Source organism: Canis aureus, chromosome 25 (genome assembly GCF_053574225.1).
Source record: "Canis aureus isolate CA01 chromosome 25, VMU_Caureus_v.1.0, whole genome shotgun sequence".
Classification (NCBI taxonomy): Eukaryota; Metazoa; Chordata; class Mammalia; order Carnivora; family Canidae; genus Canis; species Canis aureus.
In genome coordinates this window covers 34,034,093-34,051,873 of record NC_135635.1, presented here as the reverse complement: position 1 = coordinate 34,051,873, position 17,781 = coordinate 34,034,093, and the positions used below count along the sequence as shown (strand labels likewise).

The following is a 17,781-nucleotide window of genomic DNA, read 5'->3' as shown; positions in this document are numbered from 1 at the left end:
GCTGGGAAGGAAGAGGGAATGATGGCCTCTGGGCACGCACCCCTTTGGACTTGTATTTTCAGAGACGCTTGCTCTTACCCTCTGAAAACCATGCTCAAGACACAGACTTTGGCTTCAGTACATGTTGATAACAAGTGAACATGTAAGATTGGGTTCAGCCTGCCCTCTAAACCCGACTACTGCTAACACAATTCTTCCTCTACAGATGACCCTGCCACCTCTTCCTTTAGTCCCTGGCTAAGTCCTTGTTGGAATCCCTTGCGGTGTAGCTCTGAGTAGAAGTCAACTCCTTCAGAGACAGAGCGGATGGGCTGATTGTGGTACTGGTGGTAGCTGGTCAAAGTACCCCCCGTGTGGGCCGCGCATGACAGACGCTGAAGGGAACACTGGTGGTGGTGCGGCGGGAAGCTCAGCTTTCCTTTGAAGCTCTTACTGTGCTTACACTTGAACTCCAGCACCAGCTTGGTGTATGTGTTGAAGGTGGTGACTGCTGATGCCATGCAGCAGGTGAAGGAAACCCAGGCCACGCTAGGGAAGAACAAAAACACTAGACAGTCAGAATCTGACCTACTTATAGGTCTGAGAGAAAAACACCACAATCCCTCACTAGTAAACCAGTAAACTAGGCCGATGTCCCTTATGGATTCGGGGACCTGAGTGTGCTCCCTTCTACCATGTTGCAGGTAAAGAGCTATGCTTAAGAGGTCTGAATTTGGTCTGCCTTAGTAGGATATGTTCTGAATATTTTCTAATCAAAGAGAATGACTCTTGTAGTATTACATGTCTGACTAGGAGTTTAACAGATTCGTTTTCACTGGATTGCTTAGCTATCAGCACTGTGCTCTTTTATTCCTGATGTGCTTGTTCAGGCACACACACGCACACAGTTTTCTGGACTATGGTTTCCCAAGCTGTGGTTATCCTTGTAATCCCCCAAGATTCATAGACCTATAGCTCAGTCATATAGAGTAGCCCAGTGAAGCACCCCACACCTACCTGAGACACACACACACACACACACATTCTGCCCAAGATTTTCCTTCTCTCAGATCAGACACTGGGAGTGAACATTCCTCTTCCATCTTTTTTGTTTTGAGTTGGTCTTAGGGGCCACAAAGTTGAGCCTCTATCTTGCAGGCAACATTCACTACAAATCTGGAGGTATTATATGTTGTACTGGTGGAATTTGCCTATTACAAAAACAATGTGGTTCTTGGCTTGAGGAAGTTTAGAATGGCTGGAAGAGAAGCTGGAGATTTAAGAGAAGCTGGATGGATTCAACAAAGAAAAAAAACCACCAGGGAACTATATCAGACACATTCCTAAAAACTTGGAAAGTCAACCCCTAAATCTCTCACCATGATTCTGGGAAGCCCAGGAAACAGGAAGTTGTGTGAGGTTAGTGAGGAATTTCATGAGGTCAAGTGATGGGTAAAGCCAGGCCACACGCTGGCACTGCATGTTCCCGTGTGCCGCCTCTGACAGCCTGAGCAGACCGGGCTGGGGATGCTTCTGATGAGTGTGCTGTAGTCTGAGCTCTGCAGGTGTAATGCCAAGAACAGCGAACGAAAGGTGCAAAACGATGGGTCTGGAAAATAAGTTCTGGCGGCTGGTAAATAGCCCAGAGACGCCTGAATCAAACAGCACATATTCTATCATGAGAAAAGGGGATAGGATCTCATGACAGACATGGGTAGTCGTCCATATTGCCTCCGTTAGCTTGGAAACTCCAGCTGGAGGCATTGTCTTCTCAGCACTGTTAAAGTACTTAGCACTTTGTCCAGACAGCAGTGCAAGTCCAAGCTGGCACCGTGAATAGGATGTGTTGCTCAAGGGAGAGAGTGAGGAACTCTGAGACAAAGGGGATATTTGCTTCGAATATGTTTATTTTCTCATGGTTGCTGCTTCTCTCTTTTTAAGAGAAACCGAAAGTAATTGCTTCCTTCGTTCTTTCAGGGTTAGAGAATGACTGGTGGGGGAGGGGTGGTTATTTCTCACAGTTTGGTGGAGTAAGAATGGAAGTAGGAAGAAGTTACTCTTCATTATAGAAGAGTCAGCCATTCACAGGGAATGGAATTCAAATCTCAAGGCTAATTCTTCGTTTCTCTGTCCTCCAATACCTTGAACCATAAAATGTATAGAATACAGAGAGAGCATCACTTGCACAAGCCACGCAGAATCAGTCTTATTTCCCATGGCAAGATATATATCAGGTGAGGGAGCAGCTACTACAGTTGTTGCTTTGGAAAGACTGGACAAAACAAGCCAGAAGGATCTTCTCTGTACCTCCACAGGAGGTGGGGAAAGAACAGGTGTGGCCTGATGGGCCAGCCATTGGGTCGACAGATTCCTGGGCTGAGCGACGAAGAGAAGACAGAAGGACACTGAGCAAGCATCTAGTCAAGGGCAGAACATCTAATGCAGGGTGGCTGGGGAGGGGCTAGAAGGTTCAGGAGATGGTGAGCACTTACTAGAAGGCCCAGCCATAATTCCAAGCATGTGGCCTCCAGTCTTCTGGACCCAAGTTGGCAGTTGCCTGGAAGACTTGTGAATACATCATATGGGCCACCATCCCCAGAAGGCCTACAGAGGGAACAGGAAGGCAGCACCCTCAGACGCTGGCATTGCCCTCTCTGGGGAATGTGAGTTTGGAGCAACTTTCCTCATTTTGCATCGGGTACAGCCTATGTTGAGATGCTCCGTTTCCCATCTGCCACCACACGTCCAGGGAGACTAATCTGCAAAGGGGGCTTCTCCTTGAATGCATAGCCTTGCAGTAGGTTGCCGCAGGCTTTAGGTGGCGAGCTAAGGGGAAAGTTTCTGACTCAATGCTGCACTTAGGGCCTTTTGACTTCCCACCCATGCCCTCAACATGAGATTTATTTTTGATCTATCTTTATATCTGCATCTCTTGCTCTTACTTGATTCCATGGAATCTTAAAAAGCTCTGGGTATGTACAATGGAAAAAAGTAAACCAAACTGTATTTCACCTACTGAGAAACCTTGCAAAGAAGATGAACCTATAGAGAAATCATTTTTCCAAGTACATGATGATCTAATATAAAATTTCATTCCAACTCCGATGTACCTGCAACATGTCTCCTCCATCCGTTCCTTATCCTGCCTCCTCCTTCCTGCCCTCCCGATAGACACACGAGCCTAGCAGAGGTGCCTCAAAGGTGAAGGCACCCACTCTCTCCTGTCTGGGAGGCACCCACCTGACAAGACAGAGGAAATTGCCGCGAAGGCACTCAGCTTGAGCCCGTAGCCCGGGTTCCCAGTGAACAGCAGGTCCGTTAGCAGCAGGAGGAAGCTGACGAATTCAAGTCCGATGGAGAAGAACTGGGCTCCCAGTGATAACCATAGGATCTCTGTCAGAAACCAGAGGAAGAAGAGCCCTCACCCTGACAGTTGGATGACTGAACACTGAGCAACCAGTGCCTGTCAGGAGGGAAAGCCTTGCAGAGTCAGAGAAGAGGAGAATGGGACAGAGCTGGCACCAGAGGGGGGCTTTCCCTAATGTGGGTCCTTTGCTGTCACCCCCAGGGCTCTCTGCTCTGCTCAGTACCTGATAGAGAATCAAGGAAACTTGGCTGACTGGAAATAGGTGAGGAGATTCGAGAGGAAATCTTCTAATTGTCACAAAATCTTGGGGCGCCTGGTGGCTCAGTGGTTGAGCGTCTGCCTTTGCCTCAAGGTCCTGGGATCGAGTCCTGCATCGGGCTCCTGGGGATCCTGCTTCCAACCTCTGCCTATTTCTCTGCCTCTCTCTCTCTGTGTCTCTCATGGATTAAAAAAAAAAAAAAATCTTAAAAAAAAATCTTGCAGGGGCATGACTTTGCTGTGGGTCATTTTTGCTCTCTTTTTTCCTGATTGATTAGAGCAATCACTTCTGTTTCTCCCTTTCCTTTTATCACTCCCTCTGTTAAAATGTATATATATTTTATTTAAAAGATATGTGAGAAAAAAAAGCTTTCTAAGCTTTTCAACATGGTTACTTGGCAACATGAGGAGGTTAGAGCTGTTGGTGTTTTTTTTTTTTTTTTTTCTATTTGGGAACTTTATTTGTTCCTGCTGTTCCCTTATTTTTTTTTCTTTTGCATTCCTGCATATAAATGAGAACTGGCTCTGGAAGGAATGTGTCACCCCTGGGACTCAGAAGAAGAGAAAAAGAGAGGACAGTACAATATAGAGCACTGTTGGGCCAGAGGGGCCCAATTCAATGGCAACTAAATTTGTTACCAAACCCACATACTTGCCACAAGCCCCAAGGGAGGGTGGGGGAGGAAAGCCTTCTCCATCAACTGCTTCCCTCCAAATCGGAGAGTGGGGTGACATGGGCCTTGCAACGTGGCAAACTCCAGTAGTCCTTTCTCACCTCTCTCGGTTGGTGGTGTGAGTTCATTGAAAGTTCGGCACCTCTCCCCTGAAACACAGACAAGGTATAACCTCAGGGAGGGATGAAAACTTCCCCAGTCCCACACCTGGCACCATTTCAGTGGCTCAGACCAGACATCTCTCTTTGAAAGCAGGAAAGAATGCATCGTGGATGGATGGATGGATGACATAGGCAAGAATCACTCAGGATTAATTTCTCTGTCCCCGGTTCCTGACAGTGAGGAAGAGGACATTACCCGGAGAGGGCTTCTGCAGGGAAATGTTCCCGTTTCTCATGTCAGGAGGGTTAGCAGTCCTAATGTTAACCAACACCTTTTGCTGCCACCTACCACTGGTCTGAATGGCTCTCAATTGTCTCTAGGACTGAGGTGGGAGCTGCACTAAATGGCACATTATTAACACATAGAAATACACACACACACACACACACACACACACAATTTATATTCCTCTTCGTCTCCTTTTTCCCTTAGCCCAAATAGGGAGAAATAGGCTAATTGTACTCAATTCTGGGCTTCAGGAAAACTTCACTACCTGGTGATCTCTGAATGCTCGGAGCAAGGAGGAGAGGGTGTCCTTAGGCTAAAAACCCTAGGAATGCAAGTTAAGGAAGGCACAGTGACACAGCCCCCACTTTGTCAGTAAAGCATTGAACTGCAGGAGACCTGAGAGGTCAAGCGTGTCTTTACTTGATCTAGTTACCTTCCTGGGGCTTCGGTTCCCCTACGCTGGAAATATAATGGTGATACTTAGAACAAGAAAATCCTTTGGGTGGGATGGGGGAGGAAGGGGCTTTATAGGTGATCTACTCTGATCCTTCCATCTCACCGACAAAAAAATCAAGGTCTCTAGAGAGGATGCTGCTCATATATGGTCGCAGCTGGGCAGAGCCAGGGTTTTTCCTGTAAGAATCATCTCTCCTCATTTGGTCTCCAAAGTCACCAGAGTGGGAATTCTCATGATGTTACAAGTCTAAATGAAACCATCTAAGGACAGTGCTATTTAAAAAGCAGCATGTCTACTAGACGGTCAGGAGGGTCAAAGCAGGTGGACTGTTGGTCTTATTTACTGGGAGCCCTAGGCCGAAGGGATGGGATACAGAGGTGGGAGATGCTGAGCCTTCCCACTGGTTCTTGTCCTTGTTAGGTCCTCTGGGGAAAGAAATCAGGCATCTGGGCTGAGGAACCCACCTGGTTCTTCCACAATTTCCTCACAGGATAGCCACATGCCGCTCCAGAAGGCATGGAAGGAGAAGCGGTCATCCCCAGCCTCCCAGCTGTATTGCACCACCTCCTGGGATGATGCGTCGGTGCTGCTCCCATCCAAGGGCACCGGCACGTCAAAGCACTCGGTTGCCAGACCTTTTCCGCACACGGGCTTGGGCACCTTCTGTGTGCCCACAAACCAGGAGTTGCTGAGCAGGGATGTTGTGGAGAGGCTGAGTGATAGCATGTTGAGGATGGCAGATAGGAGTGTCCGTTGACCAGAGGAGCCCTTCGAGAACTCCATCTGTAAGACAGAGAGCTTGATTTCAGAGCCTCCTTGGAGGGCTGGAAATCCTTCCCTGCGGCTCCCTGAGCACAAGCCACGCTCCTCCACCGCAATGGGCCTACCCCCGGAACTTTCTCCAAGGAGTCCTGTGGAGGCTTAGCTTCAGGAATGGCCTGGAGTAGGCACCATGGTGTTTATTTAACTGGACCTCATTATACTAAAATGCTTATTGAGGGTGATCTGAATAAGTATCAGAAAATAGCCTGAGTCAGAATGTGATTAAACCACTGAGCTAGTGTCTATCAAGTTGAGGGAAGGAATTGGGGCCACTCTAATGCGCTTACTGATAATTCTTTTTGGCTTTGTCTCAATGAGAGGTAGTAGCACTGACTTGCTGAGGTACTTTTTAATCGTAACAATGGAAGTTTGTGGTGTCCTCTCCTCTGTATTACGGAGTCCTCTGAGAGAAGAGTAAAGGAGGATGTGGCCTATCAACCAAAGTTAAGCTGGGTCACCCCAGGTAGGGAGCAGCAAGGATTAGGGCTTTCAGGATTGAAGAAGGCAGTGGACCAACTGGGCTATGGGGTGGCTGAAACCCCTGGAGAGGAGGTGAGGCTATAGGTTCTGAGAGAGGTTGTGATGTGGGTTGAGGTTTCATACACAGCCACAGAGATGACTGAATCTCAAAGAGGAGGTGGCTACATGGCGTCCATGGAGACTGGAAACCCAGAGTCATGGTCATGGAGCCCCCCAGGGAGGGTGCCCTTGGTCAATGAAGAGGCGCTTAGAGGGGCATCTCCATGGCTTGATGTCACAGTGGTGCCTGGCTCCCAGAGGGGACAGTGTGTGGCAGCAGAAAGATCTGTGGCCCCATGGCTCTGGCTGGAGTCTCTGACCCCCCTATCATTTTAGCCTAAGAGAAGAGGAAAGTCAGTTGAAAAATGACCACTGTTAGATGTTTGGACCTTGGTGAGTGGTGACTTGGAGCCAGATGGAACTTTAGAAAAATCAAGTAATCTGACAGGTCTTGCACTTTGTGTAATGGAGCAGTTTATACTGTTATATTAATACACACTGAAGGGAAAAAAGAAGCCCATATTTAGTTGCTGACAGATGCTTCTTAAAGTAAACCATCTTGAGCTTTCCAGGGGATCTCTCATATCAGAATTAATCAGACCTAAATCTGCTCAGCTTAAGAAACGTAAATAAAACCATAGCTAAATGGGACAGGCCCATAAATCTGCCTCATAATCTCCAGCTTAACATTGTCTGCATTTAACAGGGAACTTTATCTTAGAAATATAACAGTTTGTTTTTCAGAATTTCCAGGACTGAAACAGTGCATACCACAGACAAAGTGCAGATTATTTATGGCAAAAAGAAATAAACAAAGTTCATATGCATGTAAAAATCAATATATAAGACACATGATAAAACAACTTTGGGAAAGCAATCTGCTAATATGATTTTTTAAAAAGCACTCAACGAATTAAATCCACCAAGAATTGTCGGTCTGTGCAGGACCTAGGTGACCTTGGTAAAGAAAACCTTAGCATCTGGAGGGAAGAAGATCTCCTATTAGCCCGTATGGAAGTCACACGTTGCCCCTGTTCCCCCCACCCCCAAAAGAATGTTTCTATCTTGCTTTTAACTGTGAAAATCCTATTGGTTTTAGCCACAGTTCCACTACTGTAAGTTATTCTTTCTAATTTTTTTTTATCTATTGCTTGAACAGGAAATGGACTTCCAGATAAAGCATCATTAATCATTCTGTATCAAGACTGACCTAATGATTTAGGCAATTCTACATTTTAAACAACTTCCTTTTCAATCTAACATGGCTTAGAAATTTGTCTACTATCACATCAGATTTTTACTCTACCCTCAACTTGTTTCAAGTTACGCATATTTGTAAATTGGTCTGCAGATTATTCATAGATAAGAATAATGAACCCTGGACCACAGTACAACCACTTTGTGGCACCAAAGTGATAACCAATTTAAGGAAGAAGTGATCTGAGAAACAAAGGATGAAAAAAAGCTTGAAATAAAGATCAAAGAAGCTGCTTCCAGAAGAAATGTCCAACCAAGGACACAGGGAGCCTTATTCAAGAATTATCTTGACAATTGAATGGGAATTAATTCAAGAGCCTTTTCAACACTTATAGTTCCTTGCCCTTCATCATGTTTTATTTCTCCCTAAACGTGTCCTTTCTCTCTGGGATCCAGATAACCTCTTGAATTGGAAGATCAAGTCTAATTTTGCAATGATCTCTTTAAGGTGATCATGAAGCAGCAGCAGCTATAAGAAAGGTTGTATCTTTGCATATGCTGACAAGCCCAATGCCAAAGTGACTCTTTACTCTCTAGAAAAGGGACAGAGAGTGGCTTCCCAGACACTCTGGCTCAGATCAATAGGAAATGAATGCATAGGTGCCAAAATGTCACTAATTCTCCCATCAACATAGGTTAACAGAAAAACTCAGAATTAACATAGATGACAAATTGATGAGACAGTCACAACTCTTAATCAGGTGCAAAATAGCTATGGAACGTGTGTTCTGAGCAATAAGAGGGGGAAGCTGGTTACCTTGGCCATGGTCAGTGTCTTGCAGCTTGTCTGGAAGGATCGTAGGATGTCATCTGCGCCCCAAATCCCTTTGGTTTAATGTTGACAGAATGAGACTGCCTTCCCACCCTCCCTTCCGATCCCTCCTCTTCTATCGCCTATTTTTTTGGAGTGTCTCATGATTAAATGCTGCCTTGCAGGGAACTTGGGCATTTAATAATTGACGATGCAATCATGGCCCAGCTGTTCTGGAAGATTACACAGGAGAGCTTGCCAGTGGGGATCTGGGATTAAGCAAAAGCAGCAAGGACCTGCATTCACCGAAGGAAGTTTCTTTAAAAAGTTAAGATTCAGTTTCCACCAAACTGCCATTCCCTAGGAAGCTGGTGGGAAGGGCTTGGGGTTGATTTGAAGGCAGATACAGAAACTATTACAGGGGCGCCATTACTACAAAAGTTCCCATTCCTTCGTGTAGGGTTTTCCATCCTTTTAATAAGCTCTGTTATCTGCAATGTCAGGGTTTCGGAAAGCCATGGGTATGAAACAGCTTCCTTGTGTCACGGGTGATCTTCACCGTCCAGTTAACATCGTTAGTGGGGGTTATTAACAACGTCCCTCCAATGGAATCCAATGGGATACTGAGACAGTCAGAGAGTGTTGGGTGGGGTTGGGGGCGAGGATGCAGATGGACTAGAACTGGAGAGAACTCTGTGTCTCTCATGAATAAATAAAATCTTCCAAAAAAAAAAAAGAACTGGAAAGAAATGATCTCCAGGGTCAGCAATGCTAGATTTTATCTGCCATTTCTCTCCCAATCTTCAGGCAGAGGAATAAAAATGTTTGTTTCTAAAACTCAAAAAAAAAAAAAAGTAATCTGACAAATGAATAAGGGACATATCTTCTTGCTGCCAGTCACCTAGAAGTACAAGCTGTTCTTATGTCCTCAAAAATCGTACTGATTAACCGGATGACAAGACTGGAACACATTCTGCAGCTTCTTTTGATTCTCTGAATACCCCATGGGTTTTTGTCCTCTGTGCCTTTGCAGATGCTCTTCCTTCTTTCTGGAATGTCTTCAGTCTCCTTTTTATCTGGCGATCTGCCTCTCATCAAGATTAGTGTAAAAGTCACTCCTTCTCTGAAAATGTCTCTTTTCTCCCAAAGAACAGTTTCCTCCTCTCCGTCCTTCCATACTGTAACCCTCTTGTAATACTTCCCATGTTTCATGATACTTGTCTCAATCATAAAGTCCTGAAAGGCCACTCCTTTACTGGAGCAGCAGATCAGTTCTCAGATCTGACTGAGCACCAGAACTGTCTTTGAAACTGAGGAAAATATTCAGATTCCCGGGCCCCTGTCCTGAGATTTCATGGTAGGGATGAGGCCCAGGACTCCTTCGTTTTAGAAATTAAAGTGCCATCAAAGAACACCCGCTGTTTGGCTCATTTGGGGCTTATGTTTAATGAAACCCTCACATTCGGCCCGGTCCTCCCCTACCTCTCCCAGACTGACCACCAACCAAGTCATGGTTTTCCCATTCTGTATTTGTGCAGTTAGTTGGTGGAATCAAAGGCAGGCTCCCCTCCGAGTGAATGAGCCCACATTCTAGCCAGATGAGTCTCCTCTGGATCTTGCTCCCTACAAGATCTAGGGGTCTCGTCCTCTTCTAGCGCTGATATAACAGCACATTTGATGCACGTGTGCTTATGCACAGTCACAGGTGTGACTCCTATATCACCCCAACGACTCCATTCATCGTGACAAAGCTCCCCCTCCTTTGGGAGAAGGGAGAAGGATTTTGTGGTCACTTTTCACATTTGACTTGGCTGTCACTTGCCTGACTATACAGCTTTTGTCCTGACGCTGGGTGGCGCTCTCTCCTTATATTTTTCTCTCTCTGGTCACAGGCTGCCCCCAGGAGTCCGCAAATGTGAGTGTAGGTGGCGGCTCCTCCCTGTGGGATGGCTTTTTTTTTTTTTTTTCTTCCTTTGGCTTCTTCCCCACTCACACATCTATAGAATGCCTTGTGTCAGCCGTAGGGAATTCAGGGCTTGGAATGAACCCTGGGAGCATCTAGCCACTCCCTCGAGGACATCTCGTAGGATTATTTCCTGTAGCACATTTTTTTTGTGACCAGTTCCAGCTTTCAGTGACTCAGAGAACCTCAAATACTTCCCCTGGGAAATGCAACTCTATGATATCAGAAAATAGAGTTAGCCAATGCTTCCTGAGGAGTTTGGTGCACATTTTTCTTTACTGAATTGTTATCCTCATTCCCTTTCCACCCCACAATAGTGAACAATTCTTTTCCCTTCTCCGCGCTTACACCCCTCAAATACTTGCAAACACTTCTCATATCCCGCTTGAGTCACCGTTTGGCACAGTGTGATGTCTTTGGTTTTTATTGCCTCTGCTCATAAACCACACCCCTGTGCCTTAGTAGGTTGAAATTCGCCTTCTCCAGGGAAAAGGGGATGTGAGTGGCAGAGTCTTGAGGTTATGTGAGGGGGCCTGGAGGTAGACTGCAAGTAAAGCAAGCTAGTGTCACTTCAGTCTCTCAATGACTCGGACCCCTTCCAAGAAGACCTGCACATACTCATCCGTTTGTATTATTTTCCTTAAAGAGAGCCTCCAAAGTTATATTATTTTAGGCCTCCCCAAAGCTTGAATCTATCTCTTAGGAGGCCGTGTGTTCTGGATGCCTGGGCTGTGGCTGGTGGACTACTTAGCTGTGATCTATCTTGAGGACATGTCCCCTCCCCATGGACTCTGTGCCACAATGTCTAATTTCCTTTTTTTGACGAAACATGAGTTTCTCTGCCTGGCATCCCACTCACTTCCTTTCATTATAATTTAGGCATGTTAAATATTTTTTCTTCTCCTTCCTCTCTTCAACAGAAAAAGTAATTGCTCGTCAATGCAACATGAGTATAATTAGCTTGGGCTCAGAAAGCTCATGACTCAGGACAGACACAAAGATTCCATATTTCAAAACAGTATTTAACTTTGGTATGTTGGACTGTTACCATGTCAGGATGATCCCCGCGGGGACCTATACGTGACTCAGCACTTATGACATCACAAAGCCAAGGTTTGGGACTAACCTATACTTGCTAGGCCCTCAGTGACTGTACCCCCGCACTGTAAAAACCATATTTACTAAGTACACACAGAGAGAAACAATGGTCTTGAGACACCCACATAAACTTCGTAAACAGGAATCCAATTTATTGTTTTGTGAATACACTGTAGATTAGAGGTGATTAAAGCAATGGGTAAGAAAGCTGAGCCAGAGCAGATTGCAAAGCATATCACTCGCCTAATGGCAAAGCCTGGGGCTAAATGATCTAGGGGTTTGTTTCTTCCCCATCATCAAGAGTGCCATCTCCCAAAATAGGTTCATTTGCTGCCTCTCACCCTCCCACCCCTATGGGGCAGTAGTATCTCCCTCCTCTGCCCAGGAGTCAGATTTCTGACCCATGCCTCATTAACTAATTCCTTTCTGTTACTCAGCAGTCAAAAACCTGGAGTGGAATGTAAATGTTTCTGCTGTCTCGGGCTCTCATCTACATGCCCCCTGTTCTTTGTTTCTGCCTGTTCCACCGCGAGCCTTTCTCATGCAGCTCCAATGACAGGCAGGCTTGACTTGGGAGTTGCTTGCAGCTGTGTCTTATTCATTGCTGATGCTCAGAACCTAGCACTTTCTAACACGCAGGAATGAATGAATGAAGTTTGTAATGGAAACCAGGCTCAGAATACAATTAAGCAGCCTATGAGTGAAGAGAAGATACGAATAGAGAAAAGTGTCTAGTCTTCTATTGTCAAAGGACACACGAATCCTCCTGATTCACACACATAGGAGCAGCGAGAAGGTAGGAGGAGGTTCACAGGTCCACAGACACACCCTGTGCCTTTCTACACAGATGTGCATCGAACAGATCCTCTGCCAATACATTTCCTCCCACCTGTGGAAACATTCCTGCTTTTCGATGAGCAAACCCCAGAAAACAGCAATGATCTCATGAACAAGTATTATCTTTGGTTCACAGAGACCAGGGTACAAAACAGATTGCTTAAAAGCCAGTGACCGATTGAAAATGCCATGTCCTTTCCCAAGCTCCGTGATTCCCTACTGATTAGAACCCTTTCGGATGACATATCCCCAACCCATTTGGGATTTCCCAGCTCCACAATTTTTGCTTCAGTGCCTCATGTTTGTCTCATTCACTGATGAAGATAAGGAAGGTCTTCATACAGGACATTTTGGTTTTCCTGCCAGCCTGGAAGGGCAGAACAATGCCACCAAAATGCCCATGCTGAGTGTCCAAAATATTAACATTAGGACACTTAGCTGTGGGATCTCTCGGTTTCAGGTTAAGCTCCTCTGCAACAGTGTTTTTTTTTTTTTTTTTAAGATTTTATTTATTTATTCATAAGAGACCAGAGAGAGGCAGAAACACAGGCAGAGGGAGAAGCAGCTCCCCGTGGGGACCCCGATGTGGGACTCCATCCCAGACCCTGGGATCACGCCCTGAGCCCAAGGCCGGTGCTCAAGCGCATCTGAGCTCCCGCAGGCGCCCCTGCAACAGTGTGGAGTCCCCTCATGGCCCCCCCACAGGGGCGTGGAGAACCAGAAGGGCTCTTTCTGTCTAACATGGGTCCAGAGTTCTGGGAACACTTCGACTTCTGTTCAGTTGGAAGCCCTGAAGAAAAGCGCTTTGGGGCCTCTCCTCTCGGTCGCCTTTCCCTTTCCGTTGTTAGTGGAATTGTTAGAGGGCTTTTGCTAATGCAGTCATTTCCAGGAGAGGAAGCCGCCTTTTCTTCCCTGCCCCGAGCAGCTGGAGTGAATCACAGGGGCAGCCACATCTGCGCATCCTGTGGGGCAATCGCTCACGCGCGGGTGACCGAGCCCTGGGGCCTGCCGGGGCCGAGGGGTCCCGGGGGCCGGGGCGGGGTCTCCTGGGTGCTCGGGCACGGAGCTGGGCTGCCCCCGTCCACTCAGCCCGCGCTCCCTCCGCCCCTCCCGCGGCCGCGTCCCCGCGGGCTCCCCTCGCCCCCCTCCCTGGCTGAGTAACACGCCCGCCCCCGGGTTACTACGGCGCCCGGTCGCCTAGCAGCGGGCGCGCGTTGCCATGGCGACCCGAGCGCAGCGCGTCTGGAATCGCTCGGCGCGGCCCCGCCTCCGGCCCGAGCGCGCGCCGCCTGGGCCCCAGGGCTGCGCTGGCCAGGCTGGGGGCGGTGGGGGTGGGGGGGACGCTGCCCCTCGGCTCAGCCTCGAGGCCTGAGGTCCAGGAGTGCGGCTGCAGGGGAACCCCAAGGCGGCATTTCCCAGCCCCGCCCTTCCCCTAAAGGCCCAGCAGACCCTGGTTGCCGGGCTCTGAAGGAAGACTGCGTTTGCCTCCTTTCGTGGATCGGAGACGGACACCCAGAGACCACGAATCCTCGAGCAGATCTGGGTTCTAGTCTCTGCTCCACCCGCGACCGCACTGATGATTTTGGCCACGTTGCATAACCCATCGGGGTGATTCAGAAGCAGGGAGAAAGGGTGGTCCTTCACGGCTGTGCTGCGAAGCGCCGAGAGGCAGCGGGGAAAGTGTAGAGGAAGGGGGAGGCACTCGGCCAGCTCCAGACCCCTTGCTGGACTCCCCCGGTAGTCGTCACCATCAGCCTGAAGGAGAGGTGGCCGCTTCCTTCTAGGAGGGAGCATTTGCCTTGCCCAAGGCCACAGCGCTAGTAAATGGGAGTCAATATTCAAAACCTCTTGGTTCATCCTCAGGCTGCCAGGCAGGAAAGGGGAAGTGCAGCCACTTGAACAAAAGGCAGGGATCGCACGACAGATTATGGAAACACACAGAATGAGGCAATGGATTAAGTGTTTCATACTTCAGATATATACTGAAAAATACTCCCTCATTCTCTCAGTCTCTCCTAAATAGATAATAGAATTTACTACACTGGGCTGTTTCTATCACGTTCTTACCCATTTCTGTGGGTTCTCCTATGTATGCTCTCTTCACTTTGGGTGCTGTCCTTCTGGATCCCTAACTACCAGACAATGAACAGCACACCGCAGTGCTCTGTGTGCGTGTCTGTGTGTTATTTCCCTGTCTGATTGTAAGCTTCATTTTTCTCTCCTGAGAAAGGCAGGAAGTATGAGAGTGAACAATATTTTCTTTTTCCGTAACTCTCTGAGCTGAAAGTTGGCCGTTCCCAACTATCTCAGATGGGAGGCAAGTCATTTCCAGATGTGGGTTCTCCTACACAAGCCAAGACACATCTTTTGCTGCCTGAGGGTCTCTCTGGATCTGGAAGGATACTTGAAGATTCTCTGAGACCAGAAAGAAGCAACTAGCACAACTAAGGATGTGTTCTCCTTAGTTCCAGTAGATTTTAGACCATAGCTGGCTATCAGCAGGACCATGGAGGGGGGCCTGCCTCACCATTCCCTGGCAGAGAACTTAATATCTGCTCTTACTGTCGTGGTTGCCACCACCACTGGGCCTTTTACCAGGAACCAGATTTTGGCAACAGGAATCATACAGAGGGGAGGGAGAAAGGAGAGCTAGAGGGTTCTAAGCAGTCTTGGGAACAGTGAGGAAAAGTCTGATGAAGAAGGCAAAGGAAGAGGAAACAAAAATTTAGCAGAAGAAGATGAAAAACCAAAGGCCGAGGTATGACATCACCAGGTTGATCAATAAAAATGGGGCTTGAGGAACAGATTTCTATTCCCATTTGTATAATCTTACAGTGTGTTCTCCAGTTGGTGACTTTGTATAACCCGTATTACAAATCCAACATAAAGGATACGATACAGGAAATAGTTACGAGAGTCCAAAAATCTTGCTGTGAGGAGCATCGGGTATTTGTTGTATGAAAGTGTCCAGTCACTATCTTGTACTCTGAAACTAGTATTACACTGTATGTTCATTGGAATTTCAATAAAAACTTAAAGAAAAAAAGTGGAGTACCTACCTTCTGGGTGAGACAAACATTTTGAGTCAGTTGAGAGGGATTGCTCATTCACTTTTGAAGCTCTGAGGCAAAGGTGTTTCAGTTTCTCTTCTGCTTGGCCTTGATCAGTTGCGTGGAATGAATATCTAGTGGGGAGATGAATCAGGCCCCTCCTGCCAGCAGAGGGGTGAGGTGGTGTGAGGTGGGCTGGAGAAGGTGTGAAAGGTTATGCTGCAGCCAGGACATCAGTTTGGGAGGGGCTGGCTGACACAAGAGATTTTCTCTGTGACATCACAGTGGCAGGTAGGGCTCTCACTGCTGCCCCCACCCCCGCTGCCTCTCGCCCTCCTCAAAAGAACAGGGGTGGGGGTGTGGGGGTGGGGGATGCCCTCTGGGGTACCTGTCAGAGGCCTGGATGTCTTCTGAGTCATCCAAATCATAGCTTCTGTTACTGTGTGTAAGAATCACCAGGGGATCCTTGTAAGCTAGCAGATTCTGAGGGTTTGTGATGGTTCCTATGTGATGCTGCCCAGACCACACTGAGTTGTGAGACTCTAGACCAGTGCTGCCAAAGAGAAATAGAATATAAGCCATACGTGTGATTTAAAGTCTTCTAGTAACCAAAAAAAAAAAAAAAAAATAAAAAATAAAGTCTTCTAGTAGCCACATTAAAAAAAGTAAAATGGACCACGTGTTGCAGCACAGCCATGATATCTTCTGTAGTGGTATAATTAAAGTAAAATGTAGTCCTCCTCAAAAGTTCAATGGAAAAAGAGTTGACACTGCTTCCACTTTTAAAATTTAAATTAAAGTGAAATAAAATTAGAAATTCAGTTCCTTTGTTGCATTAGCCACCTATGTGGCTCAATAGTCACATGAGGCCATTGGCTACTGTATTGTATGACATAGCTCTAGAGCATTCCCAGAAAAGGCAATAATGTACAGAAATTGCTTTTGGAAACCTAGTCAATGTTCACTAACACAATTTTAATAGTACATAATGAAGATTTTTTTAAAAAGATTTTATTTATTTACTCATAAAAGATACACAGAGAGAGGCAGAGACATAGGCAGAGGGAGAAGCAGACTTCCTGTGGGGAGCACGATGCGGGACCCAATCCCAAAACCCTGGGACTGCCACCTGAGCCAAAGGCAGATGCTCAACCATTGAGCCACACAGGTGCCCCCATAATGAGGATTTGGGAGCTATTTACACTGAGACATATAACTCTGAGGCTTGAAGAGAGGGGTAGTGTCTTCTCCAGTATTCCAGCTAAGAGGCTGGCTGGGGGCTTTCTGTCCTGTGAGACATGTCACTCAGATGCACCCCTGAGCTTTGCCTGGGTGTCCCTCACTGGGATTCCTTACCCTTCTTTGACACCTGACCTAAATCCTATACAACCTTCAGGATACATGATTCCAGTTTCAATTCAGTTCAGAGTCTTCTCCTGTTATTCTAGCTCTCACCTCTTTTTCTTCCCTTTGATCTTGCATAGCGTGTATGGTCTGGCTGCATGACGGGGAGCTTCTTACTAGCTAAGATACATAAGGAAAAGTCTAAGAGAGGACATCAGATCTAAAATTATCTATCACTAGGGACACCTGGGTGGCTCAGTGGTTGAGCGCTGCCTTTGGCTCAGGGCATGATCCTCAGGTCCTGGGATCGAGTTCTGCATCGAGTTCCCCACAGGGAGCCTCTTCAACCCTCTGCCTATGATTCTGCCTCTCTCTCTGTGTTTCTCATGAATAAATAAATAAATAATCTTAAAAAAATAAATGAAATTATCTATCACTAACTTGAACAGAGGGAATTTACATGTCTTGTGCTTGCATGTTTCAACTTGATCAGATGTCAGTTCTCTCTAATTTACAAATTTAACGTGACCATAATACAAATACCAGTGAACCATTTTAAAGAGCAGGACAAGCTGATACTAAAGTTCATTTCGGAAAACATGCACAAGACTAGCTAGGAAATACTGGAGAGAGGGAGCTCTGAGTAAAGCAGGCTATATGCCTCTACAGGGAAGACAGTGTGGCACTGCGGAAGTCCAGAAATAAACATAGCTAAGTAGAGACATCTAAGATATGACAAAGGTGGTATCTATAATTCCTGGGGCAAAGATGGTCTTTTTTAACAAATGGCAGTGGGTCAGACTGGATAACTATTTAGAAAAATTTAAATTGTACCCACTTTTTACACCATATACAAGAATAAGCTCCAAATGGACTGTAGATGTGAATGTAGAAAATGAAATTATAAAAGTGCTAGAAGAAAGCATGAGCAAAGTATAATCTGGGTGGCAATAGAGGCTTTCTGATGATGGCTAAAAATCCAGATACTAGATAAGAAAAGATAAATTTGACTATG

General features: G+C 46.6%; 1 protein-coding gene across 3 annotated transcripts; it reads right to left on the bottom strand.

Annotated features, from left to right (window-relative positions):
* Positions 1-107: 107 nt before the first annotated feature.
* GSG1 (germ cell associated 1) lies at positions 108-15,675 on the bottom strand. Of its 3 annotated transcripts, none has more exons than XM_077871002.1 (6): positions 15,432-15,675; positions 5,590-5,908; positions 4,380-4,427; positions 3,220-3,372; positions 2,472-2,583; positions 108-528 (listed from the first exon to the last, which is right to left on the bottom strand). In XM_077871002.1, the coding sequence occupies exons 1-6, from the start codon at positions 15,477-15,479 to the stop codon at positions 183-185; spliced, it is 1,026 nt and encodes a 341-aa protein (XP_077727128.1). In that variant the 5' UTR covers positions 15,480-15,675; the 3' UTR covers positions 108-182. The 3 variants fall into 3 exon arrangements, with proteins under 3 accessions (XP_077727128.1, XP_077727127.1, XP_077727129.1); XM_077871001.1 differs by having other exon boundaries at positions 4,257-4,427; positions 15,432-15,672; XM_077871003.1 differs by lacking the exon at positions 108-528 and adding an exon at positions 2,214-2,355 and having other exon boundaries at positions 4,257-4,427; positions 15,432-15,674.
* Between the last annotated feature and the right edge of the window lie 2,106 nt (positions 15,676-17,781).